This window comes from Nicotiana tabacum, chromosome 13 (genome assembly GCF_000715075.1).
Source record: "Nicotiana tabacum cultivar K326 chromosome 13, ASM71507v2, whole genome shotgun sequence".
In the NCBI taxonomy this organism is placed as follows: domain Eukaryota; kingdom Viridiplantae; phylum Streptophyta; class Magnoliopsida; order Solanales; family Solanaceae; genus Nicotiana; species Nicotiana tabacum.
The window spans coordinates 100,356,278-100,376,625 of NC_134092.1; the positions used below are offsets into that span (position 1 = coordinate 100,356,278).

Here is a 20,348-nt window from a genome sequence, read left to right on the forward strand (position 1 = left end):
TATCCGTTATTTCAAAGTAGGAGACTTGGTCTTTAGGAAGGTAACTCAAAACATCTGGGAACTCAACGCATGACACGTGGGTGCTTGAAGGAAGGACACGTGGAACACAAGATGGGGATGACCACCGAACATAGCTATTCCGCTTGTCACCGAAAGGAATAACGATCATAAAAGGAGTATTAAATGCTTTGCGCCCGGTAACATTTAATACAAAATATTTTGCAGCATTAAGGATGATGGCCCGTTACAAGGAATTTGGCATTTATGTTTAACGTTACATCTTCGTCAATGACCTTCATAATTGACATTAAAGAAGGGCATGATCCTAGGACTTCCTTCCCTAGACATAGCTATAAATAGAGAGCTCAGTTATCATTGTAAGAGACATGAATTTTCTGGCTAACTTACACTACATTCTATACAACATTCTAATACAATTTTTTTCTCACTTTTGATCTCATCATTGTTGTGCCCGGAAACCCTGTTTTCGGACTCATCAACTCTGTCGTTCCATCTACATTCTAAGGCTAAGTATTTTATATTTCATCATTTATTTCATTGTCTTTTGGATCAAATTAATTCAATTGTTTAGAAACTACGAATAAATTTAACTGTACCGTTTTACAGGTAAATGTGTGTATCTTACTAACACGCTTGTAAAGTTCTTTGCGAAGCTCAAAGAAACTACTAGCTTTTAAAAAAAGAAGAGAAAACTGGCAGAGAAGGAAGCAAAAACATACACTGTTCTCTGTTGGTTTTTGAAACTAAAGCCATACTTATTTAACTGAACAACGAAAATGAAGTTGCCCAAAACTATGGCTACATCTGCGTATCAATCAGACTGACCTGCCTCCTATTTTAACAATTATGAACACTGTGCAAGTCATTTGAAAACCAGAGCCTCCCTGCTCAAATACACAGTTCTCCTGCTCGAGTCAAGACCCCTCTCTCTCTCTATATATATAACATAATTTTTATTTTATCTTTTCAAAGAAAATACTAAGGAAAATTAATATAGAAATACATAAAGGCAAATTAGCAGCACAACTTCGGAGTCTTAATCAATTCAAAATCAAATAAAGCTTTACGTGAACTTGGACATCAACTCCTATTTTAACCATACTAAGAATGACTCAAAAAAGCGACGAGTTCTGGACTAGAACAACTACAGGACTAGTATCACAATTGAAATAAGCTGAATGCCATCACTTGCACATCATTATGATCTTATCACAGATGGAAATTGTGTCCTCACCTCATTATTCCAAAATTTGAGATAAACAGAAAATGTTATTTGACAACACGATACATTCCTATATGGTAAAAGATACATGTATTAGAGTAGATAAAATCAGAAAAACACCAAAAGAAAGATAGGACAACAGTGGGGTTTACTAGGAAATAAAAAATTGAAAACACTAAAGTCATTAAATCAGTTTTGAGGAGGTTGATAAGGAGTCGCAACCAAGTAAAGGTCACTTTTTCTAGCGGCAGTTACTCCAACCAACTCAGTCAAGTCCAAGTCGCTTGGTTTGATTCCAGTGGGGAGTTCCCAATCAAAGTGATAAAGTAATTGAGCCAATGGCAAATAAGCATTAGCTAAACCAAACGAAATCCCTGGACAAATCCTCCTTCCACCACCAAATGGAAGATATTCAAAATTATTACCAACAAAATCCTTAGAGCACTGCTCAAATCTCTCTGGCATAAAAGTTTCTGCGTCATTCCAATATTTTGGATCTCTTCCCAAAGCCCAAACATTAACCATGACTTTGGTCTTTACAGGAATAGTGTAGCCGTTTATATTTGTCTCTTCCCTACATTCTCTTGGGAGCAAAAGTGGAACCGGTGGATGAAGTCTTAGAGTTTCTTTAATGACTAACTTTAGATAGTTTAGCTCCTCCACATCATTTTCATCAAAAGTTTCTTTTTCTCTAAATGCATCTCTTACTTCTGCTTGAGCTTTCGCAAATACAGTTGGATTTTTCACCATTTCCACCATAGCCCACACAATTGTTGACGATGAAGTCTCTGTTCCAGCAGCAAACATGTCCTGCATTTTATGGTCAAGTTACGATATTAATTTATGATGCACGTGTTATTTGCCTTGTATAAATTTTTGACTCATCCAATTTGAAATGGAAGCTAATGTATACTTAAATAAGAATAAGCATAGAACTGCAATGTTCGGTACTTACAAAGATTATAGCTTTGATGTTGTCGTTGGTGATAGGAAATTGAAGGCCTCCATCATTCATAAGTTTTAGAAGAACATCAATTAAATCTTCACCTCCTAACGCTCCATTAGTTTTCCCAATTGCAAGATTTTTCTTGTGCTCGTTGATGACATTCTCAACAATAGCATCTACCTTATGGTGTGCATTCATAATCTTACCCTTCATTCCACTGAGCACATGAAGAAACTTGTATGAAGGGAATATGTCAGCCACATCAAACCCTCCTGCTAAGAGTATAACTTCTTTAATTAGTTGTATAAATTTGTCTTGCTCCTTGAATACTTGCCCAAACGCTGATCTACATGTCATGGAGCTTGTGAACAAAAAGATCCTTTCCGTAATATTAACAGGCTCACCAGAAGATGACCGGATAAAATTAAGGAGACGAAGAACTTCATCGCGCCTAATAGAGCTATATGTCCGAACATTCTTGGCACTGAGCACTTCCAAGACACATATTTTACGCATTTGTCTCCAATAATCGCCATAGGGGCAAAACGCAAGATCAGACCTATTGTAACAGACAATCTCCGGGGCCAAAAGGCTAGGCCTAGACGCGAAAGCGATGTCATGAGTTTTTAGTACTTCTTTTGCCATATCAGGAGAAGTAACCACAACTGCAGAAACTTCACCTAATTGAAGGTGCATAAGCGGTCCATATTTTTTGGCTAAATCTCTAAGGACATGGTGTGGTAGTCCACCAACCATATGAAGCATACTTCCTAGTATTGGTAGTTTCCATGGACCTGGTGGCAATTTTTTCCTTTGGCTATTCGAGTTCTTCCATTTCCTTAACAAAAAGAGAAAAGATAGAAATAGGAAAATGGAAACCAAGCTGAAGAACTGCATTTTGGTTAGTTGGTATCTTCAAACTGCAGTTGCATATGCTCTTTTGTAGGCTTATGGTTTGGAAATAAATGGGATATTTAGATACAAATACAGTAGTGCTATTTTCAACATCTGATCAAAGCAGACTTTGTTTGCTTTTCTGTGGAATTTTGTCTTAGAGTCAAAACAAATCAGCTCACTCAAAGAAACATAATGATGTAAACAAATGATATTTTTTTGGACTGACTAATTTGAAGCCAAAATATGAATATTTGTCACTTTTTAGCAAAATTGTTTCCGTGTGATCTATACGTTATGGGTTCGAACTATGGAAGCAGTCACTAATGCTTGCATTAGGATAAGATGTCTACATCATACCCCTTAGGGTGTGGGTGTGACCCTTCGACCCTATGTGAATGCGGGATGTTTTGCGTAACGGACTACCCTATTCTGACAAAATTATTCCTAGTAATCTGCAGAGCATGGCATAAAGACTCAAGTAAGGCGGCCAGAAATTTGGTATTAAGAAAGAATTAGAAACTTGAACGAAATATGTAGTTGCCAGTTGCCAGCATGGAATTCTAACGGTCCTGCCTTGTAGCAATTTTGACTGATAAAGAATTATATGTGCCTGCAATATTACTGGCTAAGGTGTAGGTTATTTGAAAACCGGATAGTATAATAGAAGCTTCCTATGTCTTTTTTTCACACACAAAAAATAGGAGAGATGCAACACGAGAGCTTCTTATGATGTCGTCATTCATCCTAGTACTACTTTCGCTTAATAACGTTTAACTTGGGACTTGATACTTACTTTTTTCAAATTTTTATTTAAGAAAATAAGATCTTTTTATATTTGAAAATAATATAATTTTAAACTCCTCATCATCTCCTTAATGGCATGCTTTATAGTTAGTCATAAAAACATCATGACAGGTTTAAACTACAAATTAAGTCTTTTATTATATATTTATTATTCATGCCCAGTCAACTACCATAGTATAAATTGAAACGAAGAAGGAAGTATTATTTTCTTATTTTTCTTTTTAGTGATGGGAGTTCTCTATATTGTTCCTTTACAATATGCCCCTCTTGTCAACCACAGAGAATAAAAACTTGAATGAGAGAGAAAAGGGTTGGGAAAAGAAAGAAAAAGAGAGAGAAGGGATTTTTTTTTTCTTTTTCTTGAATTTCTCGCTGTTCTTTTTATCACTCAAATCATGCACTTTCCTGTTTGGACATAAGAATTTTGTTTATTTTTTTCAAATTTTTTTTAATTTTTTCGAAATTAGCGTTTGTTCATAAAATTTTTAATTTTTACTTGAAGATACATTTTGAAAATTTTTGAAAATTTGAAAAACTCCAAAAAGTTATTTTTCAAAATTTTCACTCAAATCACTCACAAAACTAAAAAAATAACCCAAAATTATATTCATGTCCAAACACAACTCTAAATTTCAAATAACATTTTCACTTTGAAAATTTTTTTCCCCCTTTTTTGAAATTTTACTTATGTCCAAACGCCCACTAATTGTTTCCCGGATTTCTTTTGTTTTCCACTTTAGTCTGCCGGACTATCCTATCACATGTTTTTGGACTTGGGCATAGAATTGAAAAACTCACTACCAGTCACATCATTGGCACACATTATTCCATCTTTGTTTTTTTCTAAAAAAATTAAAGTAACTTGTGGCTCACAAGGAGAAAAGAATTTATTGGTGACTTTACACTTCCGTATATGTGTTTAATTAAAAGTTAATGCTACTATGGAAAACTAAACCTTTTAGTTAGTTTCTTTATAGTAAAAATTGCATGGGCTAGTTATACCAGTTTTATTTTTCTATTTGTATCCGTACCCATTTTTTTGTTAAAAGAGTTTTAAAAAGATGATTTTGCCCTTCAAGACTATTGACAAAACTGTAGACTGCAAGACAACACTTCAGCATATTTTGGCATGAAGTTTTAACAAATGAACTAAATAACTTAAGCATGTTTAGTCTGAAGTTTTAGCAAATGAACTAAATAACTTAAGCATGATAAGTCTGAAGTTTTAGCAAATGAACTAAATAACTTAAGCATGTTTAATCTGAAGTTTTAGCAAATGAACTAAATAACTTCAGCATGCATTAACAAAAACTCATTAGAAAATTACATATTGCAAGACAAAAACTTAAGCATGTTTAGTCTAAAATTTTCGCAAATGAACTAAATAACTTCAGCATATTTAGTCTGAAGTTTTAGCAAATGAACTAAATAACTTAAGCATGTTTACTCTGAAATTTTAGCAAATGAACTAAATAACTTAAGCATGTTTACTCTGAAATTTTAGCAAATGAACTAAATAACTTCAGCATGTTTAGTCTGAAGTTTTAGCAAATGAACTAAATAACTTAAGCATGTTTACTCTGAAATTTTAGCAAATGAACTAAATAACTTAAGCATGTTTACTCTGAAATTTTAGCAAATGAACTAAATAACTTCAGCATGTTTAGTCTGAAGTTTTAGCAAATGAACTAAATAACTTAAGCATGTTTAGTCTGAAGTTTTAACAAATGAACTAAATAACTTAAGCATGTTTATTCTGAAATTTTAGCAAATGAACTAAATAACTTAAGCATGTTTAGTCTGAAGTTTTAGCAAATGAACTAAATAACTTCAGCATGCATTAGCAAAAACTCATTAGAAAATTATATATTGCAAGACAAAAACTTAAGCATGTTTAATTTGAAATTTTCGCAAATGAACTAAATAACTTCAGTATGTTTAGTTTGAAGTTTTAGCAAATGAACTAAATAACTTCAGCATGTTTAGTCTGAAATTTTAGCAAATGAACTAAATAACTTCAGCATGTTTAGACTGAAGTTTTGGATAAAACTCATGACAAAACTATTGACTGCAGGATAAATAACTTCAGCATGAAATTTTAGCTTCAATGTAAAACAACTTCAGCTGCTACTGTAATTGGCTGAAGTTTTACACCATCTCGCATGCTGATGAATAACCCCTGGTACTGTAAAACAACGTCATCTCCAAACGTTAGCATGCTGCTACGTTTATCAGGGCTTGTTTTATAGTATGCTAATGCGAATGAGGTCATCTCCAAAGTAGCATGCTAATGCTAATACTATCAGGGGTGTAATTATCATATTATTACGGACTTTTTGTCAACTGGCTACCAAATCAATAATTTTTAAAAATAGGGTACATGTTAAAAGGTGGCACAAATATAGGGTACAGCTGCAAATCCCCATTTTTTATAGCAAGATTAAAATCTAAGTTATACCGCTGGAGAAAACAAGTTTTGAAAAAATACTTTATTCGCCCCAATTTATGTGATTATGCACAGATTTTAAAAAGAAATAAATTTTTTTGAAATTTATAATCTAAAACAAGCATTAAATATTTAAAACCCAACCAACTATCCTCCATATAACAGTATCCTCGACAGAACACCCAACTTCTACTACTACGACACCGATGATTATTGTTTAGCTTTGACGTGTTTGAAATAAAAAACTAATTTTAAAAAGCAGTAGTTTTTTTTTGTTGGGAATAATTCTTCCCACGAGTAAAAACAGAAGCAAAAAATAACTTTAAAATAAAATATCATTATTATAATTTAAAACTTCTCCTTAATAATTTTATGAAAGAACCAACCATTAAAACTGTATACGGTCGAAATAGATTTCGGCCTCCGTACGTTTGATCGAGTTCGAATGGTAAGCGATCGAAGTGAGAGCTCGATACAAGTTCCGAGGATAGTACAAACAAGCCTCGAGCTCTAAGACCGATCAAGGAATCGGCTCAGTATCATTATCAAGCCCACGACCAAATCGAACCGCAAGGCAACGAGAAGGTTGTCGGAGATGCACAGACCGATTGGCACTCACCCCGAATGTCGAACTCGAACTCAAGGCCGAGGGCTCGACCTAATACCGAGCTCGAGCCGGTATCGAGCTCGCAAACAAGAGTTGTTGCAACCGCACTAGGGGAGAGAATCTTGGCAGGAACCGAGGAAGAGACAATTCATCATGGGTTCTCCACTATATATTTTTTATTCTAAATAAAGTAAGATCCCTCTACTATAAATGGGGGAATCATTGTAAGCGCTGGGGGGTGGACACATTGTAACAAAATATTTTCTTCTCATATTGAAAGATATCCCCTTGTGTTTATTTCCCTTTATCTTATTTGTTCTTCTTATCACTATTCTCATTCCCATAGTCAAGAATACTCGTATTTCTATTTTTCTATACGATTTGTATCAAATTATATCACATATCCTTAGAACCATACACAAATTTAACTCTATCTAATTTTTCGAGTAAACAGTTTGGCGCCCACCGTGGGGCTAAAAGTAACAGTGGTTGTTTGATACAAATCTGCAATACACACCAGTTTACAACTTCCAATCAACAATGGCAAATCCTCGATTGATGGATTTACCTATCGACCACGAAGCCGGCCTTCAAGATAAAACCAACAACTTGACACCCAGGGACGGAAGGCGAATTAACGATGTCACCGAAACTCGGGTCGAAGTACCGCTAGATGTCAATTCACAAGTGGCTCTTGAGGCGAACCAACGTTCTGAATTGGAAAAAAGCATTCAGGGCGGTACTCGATCCGTAGCTCGAGACACCCACTACGTGGAGGAGATCGGAGTCAGCTTACGGATGATCTTCGAGATGTTACAAGCCCAGCAAATAGCGATAGCTCAATTGCAGGGCCAAACTCAGGTACAAAGCAGGCTAGAGCCCAATCCGCTTCGAAAAATCACCCACAAAATTGGGGACTACTCCCGAAATTACTAAATTGCTCGAGGAACTCACAAAACGAGTCGAAGCCAACGATAAAAAAGTAGAAACATATAATTCCAGGGTCGATCAGATCCCGGGAGCTCTACCAATGATAAAAGGGCTAGATTCAAAAAAATTCATTCAAAAGCCTTTCCCTCGAGTGCAACCCCAAAACAAATCCCCAAAAAATTCCGTATGCCCGAAATACCCAAATATAACGGAATGACTGACCCCAACGAGCACGTCACTTCTTACACATGTGCCATCAAGGGCAATGATTTGGAATATGATGAGATCGAATCTGTATTATTGAAAAAATTCAGTGAAACCCTGTCAAAGGGGGCAATAGTATGGTATCATAATTTACCATCTAACTCTATTGATTCTTTTGCTATGCTTGCAGATTGCTTCGTAAAATCACATGCCGGAGCCATAAAGGTCGAAATCAGAAAGTCGGACATGTTCAAGTTAATACAAAAGTATAACGAGATACTAAGGGAGTTCGTATCTCATTTTCAAATGGAACAAATGAATCTGTCACCGGTCACAGACGATTGGGCTATTCAAGCTTTAACTCAAGGTCTAAACGAGCGGAGCTCGATGGCTTCACGACGGCTGAAGCAAAATCTGATCGAGTACCCAACTATTACTTGGGCCGATGTGCACAATCGATATCAATCCAAAATAAGAGTCGAAGATGACCAGTTGATTTCTAGGTCCATTACGAAAAGAACTACAAAGCAAAAGTCGACCAGAGATCGATATCAGCCATATAGCGAAAATGATACTACCACTGAGTATCCGAGGCCTCTTTAAAATCAACCTCGTATACTGGGGGGCTTTATCATTGAACGCATCTGTGATGATTATCAAGTTCGGTGCAAAGGAAGTTACTTCGTTATTTCATGACAAACAGTGTCTCAACAGGAAACGTTGTAAGAGCCAAATGGTCAAAACGAACCATGCTTGGGTAGTTGGCCCGAGCCCTGACACAAAACATGAACCCATGTATAATGACTTGCAAAGAAAGCCCTCTTCTTTACCAATATTCTATGTTCAAGATTTATTATGCAAACAGGATCGAGTTTGAGCAAGCGCTCACTCGACCATTACGCCTACGGGCTACATTATTTCGAGTTCGAAATTATTCACTCGACTACTAAGCCTACGGGCTATTTTTATTTCGAGTTCGAGAAATCACTCACTCGACCATTAATCCTACGGGCTACTTTGACCATTACTCCTACAAGCTACATTATTTCGAGTTCGAATCATTCACTCGACTACTAAGTTTACGGGCTACTTTAACTATTATGCCTACGGGCTATATTACATCGAGTTCGAATCATTCACTCGACTGCTAAGCCTGCGGGCTACTTTTATTTCGAGTTCGAGCAAGCACTCACTCGACCACTAAGCCTACGGGCTACTTTAACTATTACGCCTACGGGCTATATTACATCGAGTTCAAATCATTCACTCGACTACTAAGCCTATGGGCTACTTTTATTTCGAGTTCGAGCAAGCACTCACTCGACTATTAAGCCTACGGGCTACTTTGACCTTTACGCCTACGGGATATATTATTTCGAGTTCGAATCATTCACTCGACTACTAAGCCTATGAGCTACTTTTATTTCGAGTTCAAGCAAGCACTCACTCGACCATTATGCCTACGGGCTACATTATTTCGAGTTCAAATCATTCACTCGACTACTAAGCCTACGGGCTACTTTTATTTCGAGTTCGAGCAAGCACTCACTCGACCATTACGCCTACGGGCTACATTATTTCGAGTTCGAATCATTCACTCGACTACTAAGCCTACGGGCTACTTTTATTTCGAGTTCGAGCAAGCACTCACTCGACCATTACCCCTACGGGCTACTTTTATTCCGAGTTCAAGCAAGCACTTACTCGACCACTAAGCCTACGGGCTACTTTGACCATTACGCCTACAGGCTACATTATTTCGAGTTCGAATCATTCACTCGACTACTAAGCCTACGAGCGACTTTTATTTCGAGTTCGAGCAAGCACTCACTCGACTATTATGCCTACATGCTATATTACATCGAGTTCGAATCATTCACTCGACTACTAAGCCTACGGGCTACTTTTATTTCGAGTTCAAGCAAGCACTCACTCGACCATTATGCCTACGTGCTACATTATTTCGAGAAAAACTACTCGTTTCTTCGAATTCAAACGAACACTTGACTATTTAAGCTGAAGGATGTTCGAGCCCGATAAATCAAAGGGGACTACCCACAAGGCCCGAAGGCAACAGAGATTAAAATTCAAACTATCTATTTAGTTTGAAAGGCTATTTTACTTCAAAAGGAAGAAAGATTTATATGTACAAATTTTTTGTACAAAGGCGGCTACTCTGCCAAAAAAAAAGTTCTTTATACAAAAACCGAAAGCGGTATCAAAAGAACGCAGCAAACGACCTAAGGCCCTAAATGACTCAATCTTCATCGGAGGCCGTATTCTCGGCATCGTCCTCATCTTCAGACTCCCCCGAGTCATCAGAGTCCTCCTCAGGAAAGGCCAACCTCCGAGCTTTGTTCTCCTCCGCCTTAACGACTTCAATCTCAGCCCCAATATCTAAGCCCTGAGCTCTGACCTCCTCGAGAGCCTTTCTCAGAGCTTGCCATTTTGCATGTTCAACCATTCTCTCAGCTTTTGGCTTGGTTAACCTCGACATCGATCCTGAACTAAGCCACTTTGGCATCAGCTCTTTTATTGGCCTCGATCACCTCAAATCTGGCCACTTCAAGTTCTTTGGCCAAATATGCTTTAAGCCAAATCCAACCGATACTGAAGCTCTTTCATCTTTTCGATCAGCCCCGAAGCATTTTCTTTCACAGATCGAAGTTGGGCATCAAACATCTCCAACTGAGCTTCGACGATTTCCTTTTTCGAGGCAAGGATATCCATACATTTTTTAAATTCTTCTGCCTCGGCAAGTAGCATATCTACCTGTGAGTTAAGCCGTCAAATCTGCTCGATCCTCTGCCGAACTTACAAAATCGGATCATTAGTGGTTATCGCTTTTTTATCTTCACTAGTACGGAACATTCGAAATACCAGCTCAGCCATCTCCTCATGCTCTTCTTGAGCCGCTGTCAAATCTGCTCGAAGTTTTTCACTAAGGAGCTTGTACGAGTCACTCTTCTTAGTGAGGCTCCGAACCTCGACAATATGCTCCTCCCGGATTCGAAGAAAGGCCTCGTGATGCAACACTGAAGCCTGCAAACAAAAGAAGAAACATTAGAATTACCTACAACTCTATGTGTAAAAGAAGCAACGAAAATGCCATCGGAGTTACCCGATTCAAAGCATGTTGGGCCTCGTTGAAGAGACAAGTGGGCCCCACCGCATTCATCACTGATTGATCTTCTTCGGTTACCAAGGACCATAGGTAGCTGGCAATCCCCACAGGGGAAGAAAAAATTTGGGTATCCGCAGGTACGGAGAGCACTATCTTCCGCCTTCGATCGGGATCGATACTCGGGGCCGAAAATCGGTCCCCCTGTTTATGAATCGATGAAGGCTAGGTAGAACCCGACCACGATGCTTTTTTGGGTACCGACATTCCACCAAAACCGATAACCTCCTCCGAGGCACCTGACTCGAGCCCTTATAGAAAACCATGGATATCGGCCGATTCCTGAATATCCTCATAGGACCGATCCTCCAACATGATGGCTTCTCGAATCATGGCATCCAAAATCTGAGGGGATCCGCTAAGGTCAACTATCCCAAACTCATCCCTTGAAATATCTTCTACTGCCCGAGAAAGTCCACCCTCGGTGTCCTTTTTGATCATCTTAGTTCGAGAAGGGATAATCTCGGCTTCTTCTTGTTCTGGGATTATGGCCAAGGTTCCCCGATTTGCTTCCACCAAATTGGAAGACCGTTGAATCACAACATTAGCCCGTACACAACCTAAATTCTCCTCTCCTTCTTCAGGCTCGTCCCTTAAATGGCGGGCCACTTCCGAAGTCATAACACGAGAGCCCCCCTTCGGCTTTCGAGATCTCTTAGCCAGTTTCTTCTTCTCCGAGCTCAGGGAGCCCGATACGTCTTTTCTCTTCCTTTATTTTACCTGCTTCAGGACAGGAACTTCTTCACCACCAGATGGGGGCCTCATGACTACATCTTTCCCGAGTCCTACAAAAGGGAAGAGGGAGATTTACCATACAAACCAACGAAGAGACAAATCGACAAAAGATTTACCATGACTGCGGGCCTCCCATCGACCTTTTGATAATTCGACCCAAGCACGCTCGGAGTATGGTCTCTGCAACACCAGACTTTTGACTCATTGTCTAAGATCCGGGATCGGTTCCGGCATTCGAGCTACGGCTGTGATAAGGAAAGAAAAATGGATCACCAAAATAAAAGGAAATCACAAAATCAAAATGGGCAAAGAGAAACGTTCACTCACGGCTCATATTCCATTTTTCGGGAAATGGCAAGTCATCGGCAGGGATCAGGTTCGAGGTTTTGATTCGAACAAAACGGCCCATCCAACCCCGATCCCAGGTCTCGTCTATGCTCGAGAATGGAGCTTTGGTTGCTCGGCGAGCAAGCTTGATCAACCCTCCTCGATAAAGTCGGGGACTATAAAGGCGCATAAGATGATCGAGGGTGAAGATACGCCCCTTGACCTTGCTCGAGAAAAATCGAAGAAGAATCACTATCCTCCAAAAGAAAGGGTAAATTTGGCCGAGGGTCACATCATACCTCTTACAAAAGGCAACGATGACAGGGTCTAATGGTCCCAACGTGAAAGGATAAGTGTAAACACTTAAGAACTCTTCGACGTGGGTAGTAATTGATTCATCAGGCGATGGGATTACTACGAGTTTATTATCCCAGTTGCATTCTTGTATGACTTTATCGAGAATTTTTTCGGTAATTGAACATTGATACCTCGACATCGGCTCACACCGACCCGGTATCGAAGAAGGCTTTTCAATTTTAAAATCGCCTATAGTCGAACACCCTACCGGAATGAATTCCTCAGGGTGGGGCTCTTCCACATCCTCGCCACCAGCAGGTCGAGATAAAAAAACGGTCTCTTTTTGTGGAACAGTTTTAGACGTTTTTGCCATTTAAATTTCATGAACAAAGAACAAAAGTATTTGGTGTTTTAAGAAAGAGTTTGCAGTAAAACTCACAGATTTACAGGCAGAAAACTCAAAAGAGACGAAAAGGAACTTAGAAAAATTGGAAGATTGAAGACGTAAAGTATGAATGACGTAAAGTATAGAATGAAGCAATGACGGTTCAATATCAGAGGTGGCCGACCACCGTCTGACACATTAAATGCCTTGGTAAAACCAAACCGATGGGACAACTATCATATATGTCATGGTCGAGATCGATGTAAACGTCAATATATATCTGATCGAGTTGTTGGAAAATCATATCGTTTCTCGCCACATCCTTTTCTGAGAAACAAGGGGACTATCTGTATACAATCGAAATAGATTTTGGCCTCCGTACGTTTGATCGAGTTCGAATGGTAAGCGATCGAAGTGAAAGCTCGATACAAGTTCCGAGGATAGTACAAACAAGCCTCGATCTCCAAGACCGATCGAGGAATCGGCTCGGTATCATTATCAAGCCCACGACCAAATCGAACCGCAAGGCAACGAGAAGGTTGTCAGAGATGCACAGACCGATTGGCACTAACCCCAAATGTCGAACTCGAACTCAAGGCCGAGAGCTCGACCCAATACTGAGCTCGAGCCGGTATCGAGCTCTCAGACAGGAGTCGTTGCAACCGCACTAGGGGAGAGAATCTTGGCAGGAACCGAGGAAAAGACAATTCATCATGGGTTCTCCACTATATATTTTTTATTATAAATAAATTAAGATCTCTCTACTATAAAGGGGGGAATCATTGTAAGCACTGGGGGGTGGACACACTGTAACAAAATATTTTCCTCTCATATTGAAAGATATCCCCTTGTGTTTATTTTCCTTTATCTTATTCGTTCTTCTTATCACTATTCTCATTCCCATAGTCAAGAATACTCGTATTTCTATTTCTCTATACGATTTGTATCAAATTATATCACATATCCTTAGAACCATACACAAATTTAACTCTATCCAATTTTTCGGGTAAACAAGAACATTGTCTCCTTCTCCTTCTTCACCATGATTTTTTCCATTACCTTCCCAATGCTTTCTTTATGCAGATCTCACCAAATTTCGAATAACAAATGAAATATTTGAATTAGATAAAAGTAAAAAAAAATTAATTCAACTTCATAGTAATATCGCCCCAATTATGATCCTCAAATGTAAGCAAGTTGGATTGACTATATAAATTATAACTAGCAATATCGCTCCATTTGATTTTGTTTTTGTATGAGATTGTAGGGGGGGAGGGGGCGGGGGGAGGGGGGGGGAATGAAGATCATCTAGTGCTCCAAGTTCTGCAGGATCAGAGACTCATAGTTAGACTCATAGTTCATGTCATTTTGCTTATCGATGGAGCAAAATTACTGTCAAGACCCCAAATTTACCTCCGTAGGGTGTCGTGATGGTACCTAGTCTTTACGACTAGATAAGCCTAAAAAATAATAATAACTTGGCAGAAACAATTATCAAAATACTAAAACAAAGCTAAATAACAGATTTAACCTTCCGATACGAAACATAATCTCAACAACACGCTTCCCCAAAACCGGTAGAACTGAGTCATAAGCTCTATAGAGTAAAACTAGTATAACTACTACATCATTGTATGAAAAATCTACAACAGTAAACAGAATAAAAGGGAAGGTGACTCCGAGGCCTGCGGACATGGAGCAGGTATACCTTGAAGTCTCCCAAGTAGCAACTCAATCAACTCTAGCGTCCGGTACGGCCAGACATACCTGGATCTGCACAAAAATGTGCAAAAATATAGTATGAGTATATGATAACGGTACCCAGTAAGTATCAAGCCTAACCTCAGTAGAGTAGTGACGAGGTCAGGTCAAGACACCAACTAGGATATAAATAAACAGTATAAAAATGTTATACGGATATAAAATGAAAAGTGGGGAAATAACTGATATGAAACAAGATAGTAACATGAATAATACCGAAAATTAATCATGAAAATAGTATAAAAGAAGCAACTAAAGAAAACTACAATGATAATTTACGAACAACAACTGCTAAAACAATAAAGAATGAAACAACAAGAAATGAATCTCGACTTTCAGCTCTTATGTTTAGCCGCAGATATCGCAATTGCGATATGGGTTCGCAGTTGTGAACCCTTGAAATTGCGAATTAAACCTTGCAAATGTGGCACTGAAGGTCTGGGAAGCTATTCGCAAATGCGAAGATGGGATCGCATTTGCGAACCGTGCTGCCCTCGCAAAAGCGACACTTTTGTCGTAAATGCAAACTACCAAAAATCCATACCACTTCGCAATTGCGACACCTGAGGCCCCCCTGCTAAGCTCACAAATGCGACCCTGGTGTTCGCAATTGCGACACGAGAGCACTAGACACCAGTTTTCTTACAATTTCAGTCCAAAACACTCCGAAACATGTCCGAAACTCATCTGAGCCCTCGGGGCTCCAAACCAAACATCCACACAAGTCTAAAAATATAATATGAACTCGCTCGCGCAATAAAAACACAAAAATAACATCTAAAACTATGAATTGAACTCTAAAACGCATGAATTTTAAAGAATTTTTCAAGAACTCCTAGAATTACAACTAAACGTCTGAATCCTATCAAATCAACTCCAAACGACACCAAATTTTGTAGACAAGTTCTAAATGCCATAACGGACCTATTCCAAGTTCCAAAATCAAATTCCGAGCCCGATAGCTAAAAGTCAACCTACGGTCAAACTTTTCAACTTCAATTTGCCAAATTTCGGCAAATCAACATAAATCAACCTACGGATTTCCAAAATCAATTCCGGGCATACGCCCAAGTCCAAAATCACAATACGAAGCTATCAGAACCATAAAAATACAGTTCCAGTGTCGTTTTCATAAAAATTAAATTTTGATCAACATTTTCTAATTTAAACCTCTAAGTCAAGAATCAAGGGTCCAAATCAACCCGAAAACTTCTCGGGACAAAACTAACCAACTCCGCAAGTCGTAAAATCATAAACATGCATATGTGAAGCAATAAAAGGGGTAACGGGGCGCAATTACACAAAACAACCGATCAGATCGTTACAGTCACTCGCCATAGAACAACATGTTTGATATTTATGTCAACCTTAAGTATTGTACAATGTTTCTCAACAATACACTAAGTCTTGTAACTCCTGCTAATTCTCACCTAGCTCAATATAATAATGAAGTACATTTTTGTGATATTTGAATAGGTCAATACTGGAATAAATTTGTCAATCGATTATTCAGGTTAGTGAAATTACGTAATAAAATCGCTTATATTGTTGTAGTAATTGTATCAATAAAAACCATTCAATTTAAACTTTGTCTCCTACAAAATAACTTCGGATGAACCAGAATCCACGTTCTGGCACTAGAAATCTGACTTGGAGGGGACGGGGGAAGTGCGCGAATAGCCATTGTTTAGGTTGCTCTTTAAGTTTCAATCAGGGTTTATAAATTATTTATAGCTTAGCCAGTCAAAAAAAATGAGCATCTCGCTTCTATTATTATATTTCTCGATCGCTTGTTCTATTGCTTCTCCTTTTCTCTGTCTTTTTCTTCAACATCCCTTAATTCTTTTTCAACTACACATAAAACTTTCTGGCAAAGAACTTATTCTCTTTCACTAATAATTTAACAATCGATAAAACTCCATCCATATACACATTCAACAATAAAAGTTCTTATTATATATTTCATTCCAAAGACCCAAAACTCATTTGAAATCCTTCTTTCTCAATCACAATAAAAGCTTGCAAATGTTGGCTTTAATTATTGTAGAATAAATATGTAACGACCCGGAGGGTCGTTTTCAGTAATTTAGCTTTGATCCCTTATTTATTGCCTCCTCTATATTATAGTATGGTTATGTGACTTGCCGAGAGTAGTTGGTTTTGGTTTCGGGTGAGTTTCGGAGTGAAATGGGACATATAGTCCCTAAGTTGGAGGCTTAAGTTGAAAGAGTTGACCGGAGTTTGACTAATGTATAGACGACTCCGGAATGGAGTTTTGATTGTTCCAATAGCTCCGTATGGTGATTTTAGATTTAGGAGTCCGGATATTGATTTGGAGATCCGTAGGTCATTTCGGCTTGAATTGGTGAAAGTTAGGAAGTTGAAGGTTTTGAAGGTTGAGAAGTTTGATCGGGAGTTGATTTTATTGATACCGGAGTCATATTCTGATTTCGGAAGTTGGAATAGGTCCATCATATCATTTATAACTTGTGTGCAAAATTTGAGGTCAATCGGAGTTGTTTTGGTATGATTCAACGTTAGTTTGGAAGTCGGATATTCATAGTTTCAATAGGCTTGAATTGGGTTGCGATTCGTAGAATTGGCGTTGTTTGATATGATTTTAGGCCTCGAGTAGGTCCGTTATCACTACAAAAAAACTGAATTTAGCTACGAACGTCGCCGCTAATCTGTCGCTAAATCACCCGTAGCTAGCAGAATTTCTTGATAATTTGTCGCTAATCCGTCGTTAAATGATATTAGCGACGAATTTTTCTGTTTAGCTACAGAATTTGTCTGTCGCTAAAACCAGATTTTTTAGTAGTGTATGTATTTTGGAACTTGTTGGTATATTCGGACGGGATCCCGAAGGCCCCGAGTGTGAATTGGATTGAAATCGGAATAATTTTTGGACTTAGTGTTGTAGAAGCTTCAGCTATTCTGGTGCCATCGCACCTGCGGTGGTAATGGCTGCCGGTGCGGACTCGCTGGTGCGAGTGATGTAGCACAAAAGAAGAAAGGGGAAGCCCAGGCCTGGGTTCGCAGGTGCGGACACCTGGGCACAAATACGCATCCACAGGCACCACGGTTCTTGTGCATAAGCAGAACTGTGGGGAGCTTGTGAAGGACTGCAGGTGCGGTCGTGACTCCGCAGAAGAGGGCTCGCAGGTGCAAGCATTTGGTCCGCAGAAGCAGAATATCATGGCATTAGTTGGAATCGCACTTGCGATGGATTTTTCCGCAGGTGCGATAGTGAGCCTGCATAAGCGCAAATCGCTGGGCAGAAAAGGCTTAGGTCGAGGGTTTTATCTTATTTTCATCTTTTGGATCTAGAGATCTCGGTTTGTGGTGATTTTTTGAGGGATATTCAAGTAAATCTTCGGGGTAAGTGATTCTAACTAAGATTGGGCTATATTACATGAATCCATCGCTATTTTTATCATCTAATTAGTGATTTAAGTTGGAAATTTTGGAGGGAGATTATGAAACTTCTTTGACTAAATTTTGGGGATTTGAAAGGCGATTTGAAGTCATATTAGAGTAATTCTTATATTTTTGGACTCGTTATCGAATGGGTGTTCGGATTTTATAAGTTTGGTCGGATTCCGAGATGCGAACCCGAGGTTGACCTTTTGAGTTAACTTTTTGTTTCTCTTTAAAGATTGCAACTTTATTGTTCGAAATAGCTTCCTATAGTTTGTATTTATGGTATGAAGTGCTTTTGGCTAGATTCGATCCGTTTGGAGTTGGATAATCACGAGAAAGGCTTACTAGTGGATTGAGTTAGCGTGTTTTGAGATAAGTGTCTTACCTAACCTTGTGTGGGGGTATTACCCCATAGGATTGGTATTGTTTTGTGATAATTGTGATATGTGAAAGCCGTGTACGCAAGGTGACGAGTGTGTACACGGGCTAAATATGGTAATTGACCGATTTTAGTTATGTAGATTCCTTTCATGACTTTAATTGAGTTGCCATAATATGTTATAATCGTCATCATTAGTCTATCTTCACAAGCTTTACTTGACATCGTTGTTACTTGTCTTATATCTTGCTAATTGTCTTTACATGTTTAGTAGAAGCTATTGTTCTCTCCATTTCTTATTCATTGTTTAACTGTTGTGTTTCTTTACTTGAAGTTGTTGTTTCTTGGAATATTCTTGATGTTGAATTTGGTATTGAGTTATAAAGGCCTTGATTCACATTGAGGCAAGGTTGTAAATTGTTGAAATACCATTCTTGTTAAGTTATTCACATTCGGTTGCTATTGTTGAGACTCTTGTACATATTATGGTAGAGCCATGGGCTATTTATTATAGAAACACTATTATTATTGACTTCTTTAGCAAGTTGTAGTATTGGGCACTTGAGGTGCAATTTGTGATATTGATACGCATGCGGTGGTATAAAGATTAAGGTTGAAATGCATGCGGTATGATAAGGTGGGCTTGATACGCGTGTTGCTTGTATGGGAACTACTTGAAGCCACACAGTGTGATAAGGTGGGCTAAAATACAGGCAGCTATTTCAGGAAAATGATTTTCAAACTAAATAAAAGGCTCCTACGGTGATATAAGGAATGATTGTGATTTGATTTGTGATATGAGACTACGAGGTGGTACCTCAGTAGTGATTCTTGTTGATACTTTACTATTACATCACTTGTGTTTTGGTTGCTTTATTTCCTTGTCATATTATTCCTTGTTTTTACTGTGATGCCTTATTTGCCTTAGTTCAGTGTAGCTATTCCTGGTATATATCTCCATTGTGTCATTTCCATTGTTCATCATTATCACACTGTCATATACCTGTTCAGTTTATTATGTATTCCAATAGGGCCTTGACCTGACCTCGTCACCACTCTATCGAGGTTAGGCTTGACACTTACTGGGTACCGTTGTGGTGTACTCATGCTACGTTTCTGTACATCTTTTTGTGCGGATCTAGGTCCCTCTTACCAGCCTAGGCACCAGTGAGTCGAGTTCAGATTTGGAGACTTCAAGGTATACATGTCGGTATCTACAGGCCTCGGAGTCACCCTCTATCTAGTTCTATTTTATTTCCCCTTTTTTTATAGATGTTGTATAGGAACGTTTAGCATACTCTTGTAGAGCTTGTGACATGGTATCACCGAATTTTAGGAGTTGTGTTATGTTGAGTTGCGGAGTTCTTTATATGATAGTTGTTGAGTTAGAGAGTTTTTATCATTTCTCAGTTAAATTCTGCATGATGTTAGGCTTACCTAGTCTTAGAGACTAGGTGCCATCACTACATCCTACGAAGGAAAATTGGGGTCGTGACAAGTTGGTATCAGAGCTATAGGTTCATAGGTGTTATGAGTCACAAGCAGGTTTAGTAGAGTCTCGTGGATCGGTATAGAGACCTCTATACTTATCTACGAGAGGCTATGGAACTGTTAGGAAACTTCACTTCTTTGATCCCTTATCATGCGAATTTGTTGACTTCGAAATTCTAAATCTTGTCTTTCTATTCTCTGACAAATGGTGAGGACACATACTACTAGATCCGACGATCAGACACCCGTGCTCCATCCTAAAGCCGCGAGAGGCCGGGGCCGGGGCAGAGGC

General features: G+C 38.6%; 1 protein-coding gene across 1 annotated transcript; it reads right to left on the bottom strand.

Moving 5' to 3' along the window:
* Window positions 1-1,270: 1,270 nt before the first annotated feature.
* On the bottom strand, window positions 1,271-3,170 carry LOC107793096 (premnaspirodiene oxygenase). The gene is made up of 2 exons (XM_016615382.2): window positions 2,199-3,170; window positions 1,271-2,053 (listed from the first exon to the last, which is right to left on the bottom strand). Exons 1-2 carry the CDS (start codon window positions 3,084-3,086, stop codon window positions 1,433-1,435), a joined length of 1,509 nt encoding a protein of 502 aa, XP_016470868.2. The 5' UTR covers window positions 3,087-3,170; the 3' UTR covers window positions 1,271-1,432.
* Window positions 3,171-20,348: the final 17,178 nt, after the last annotated feature.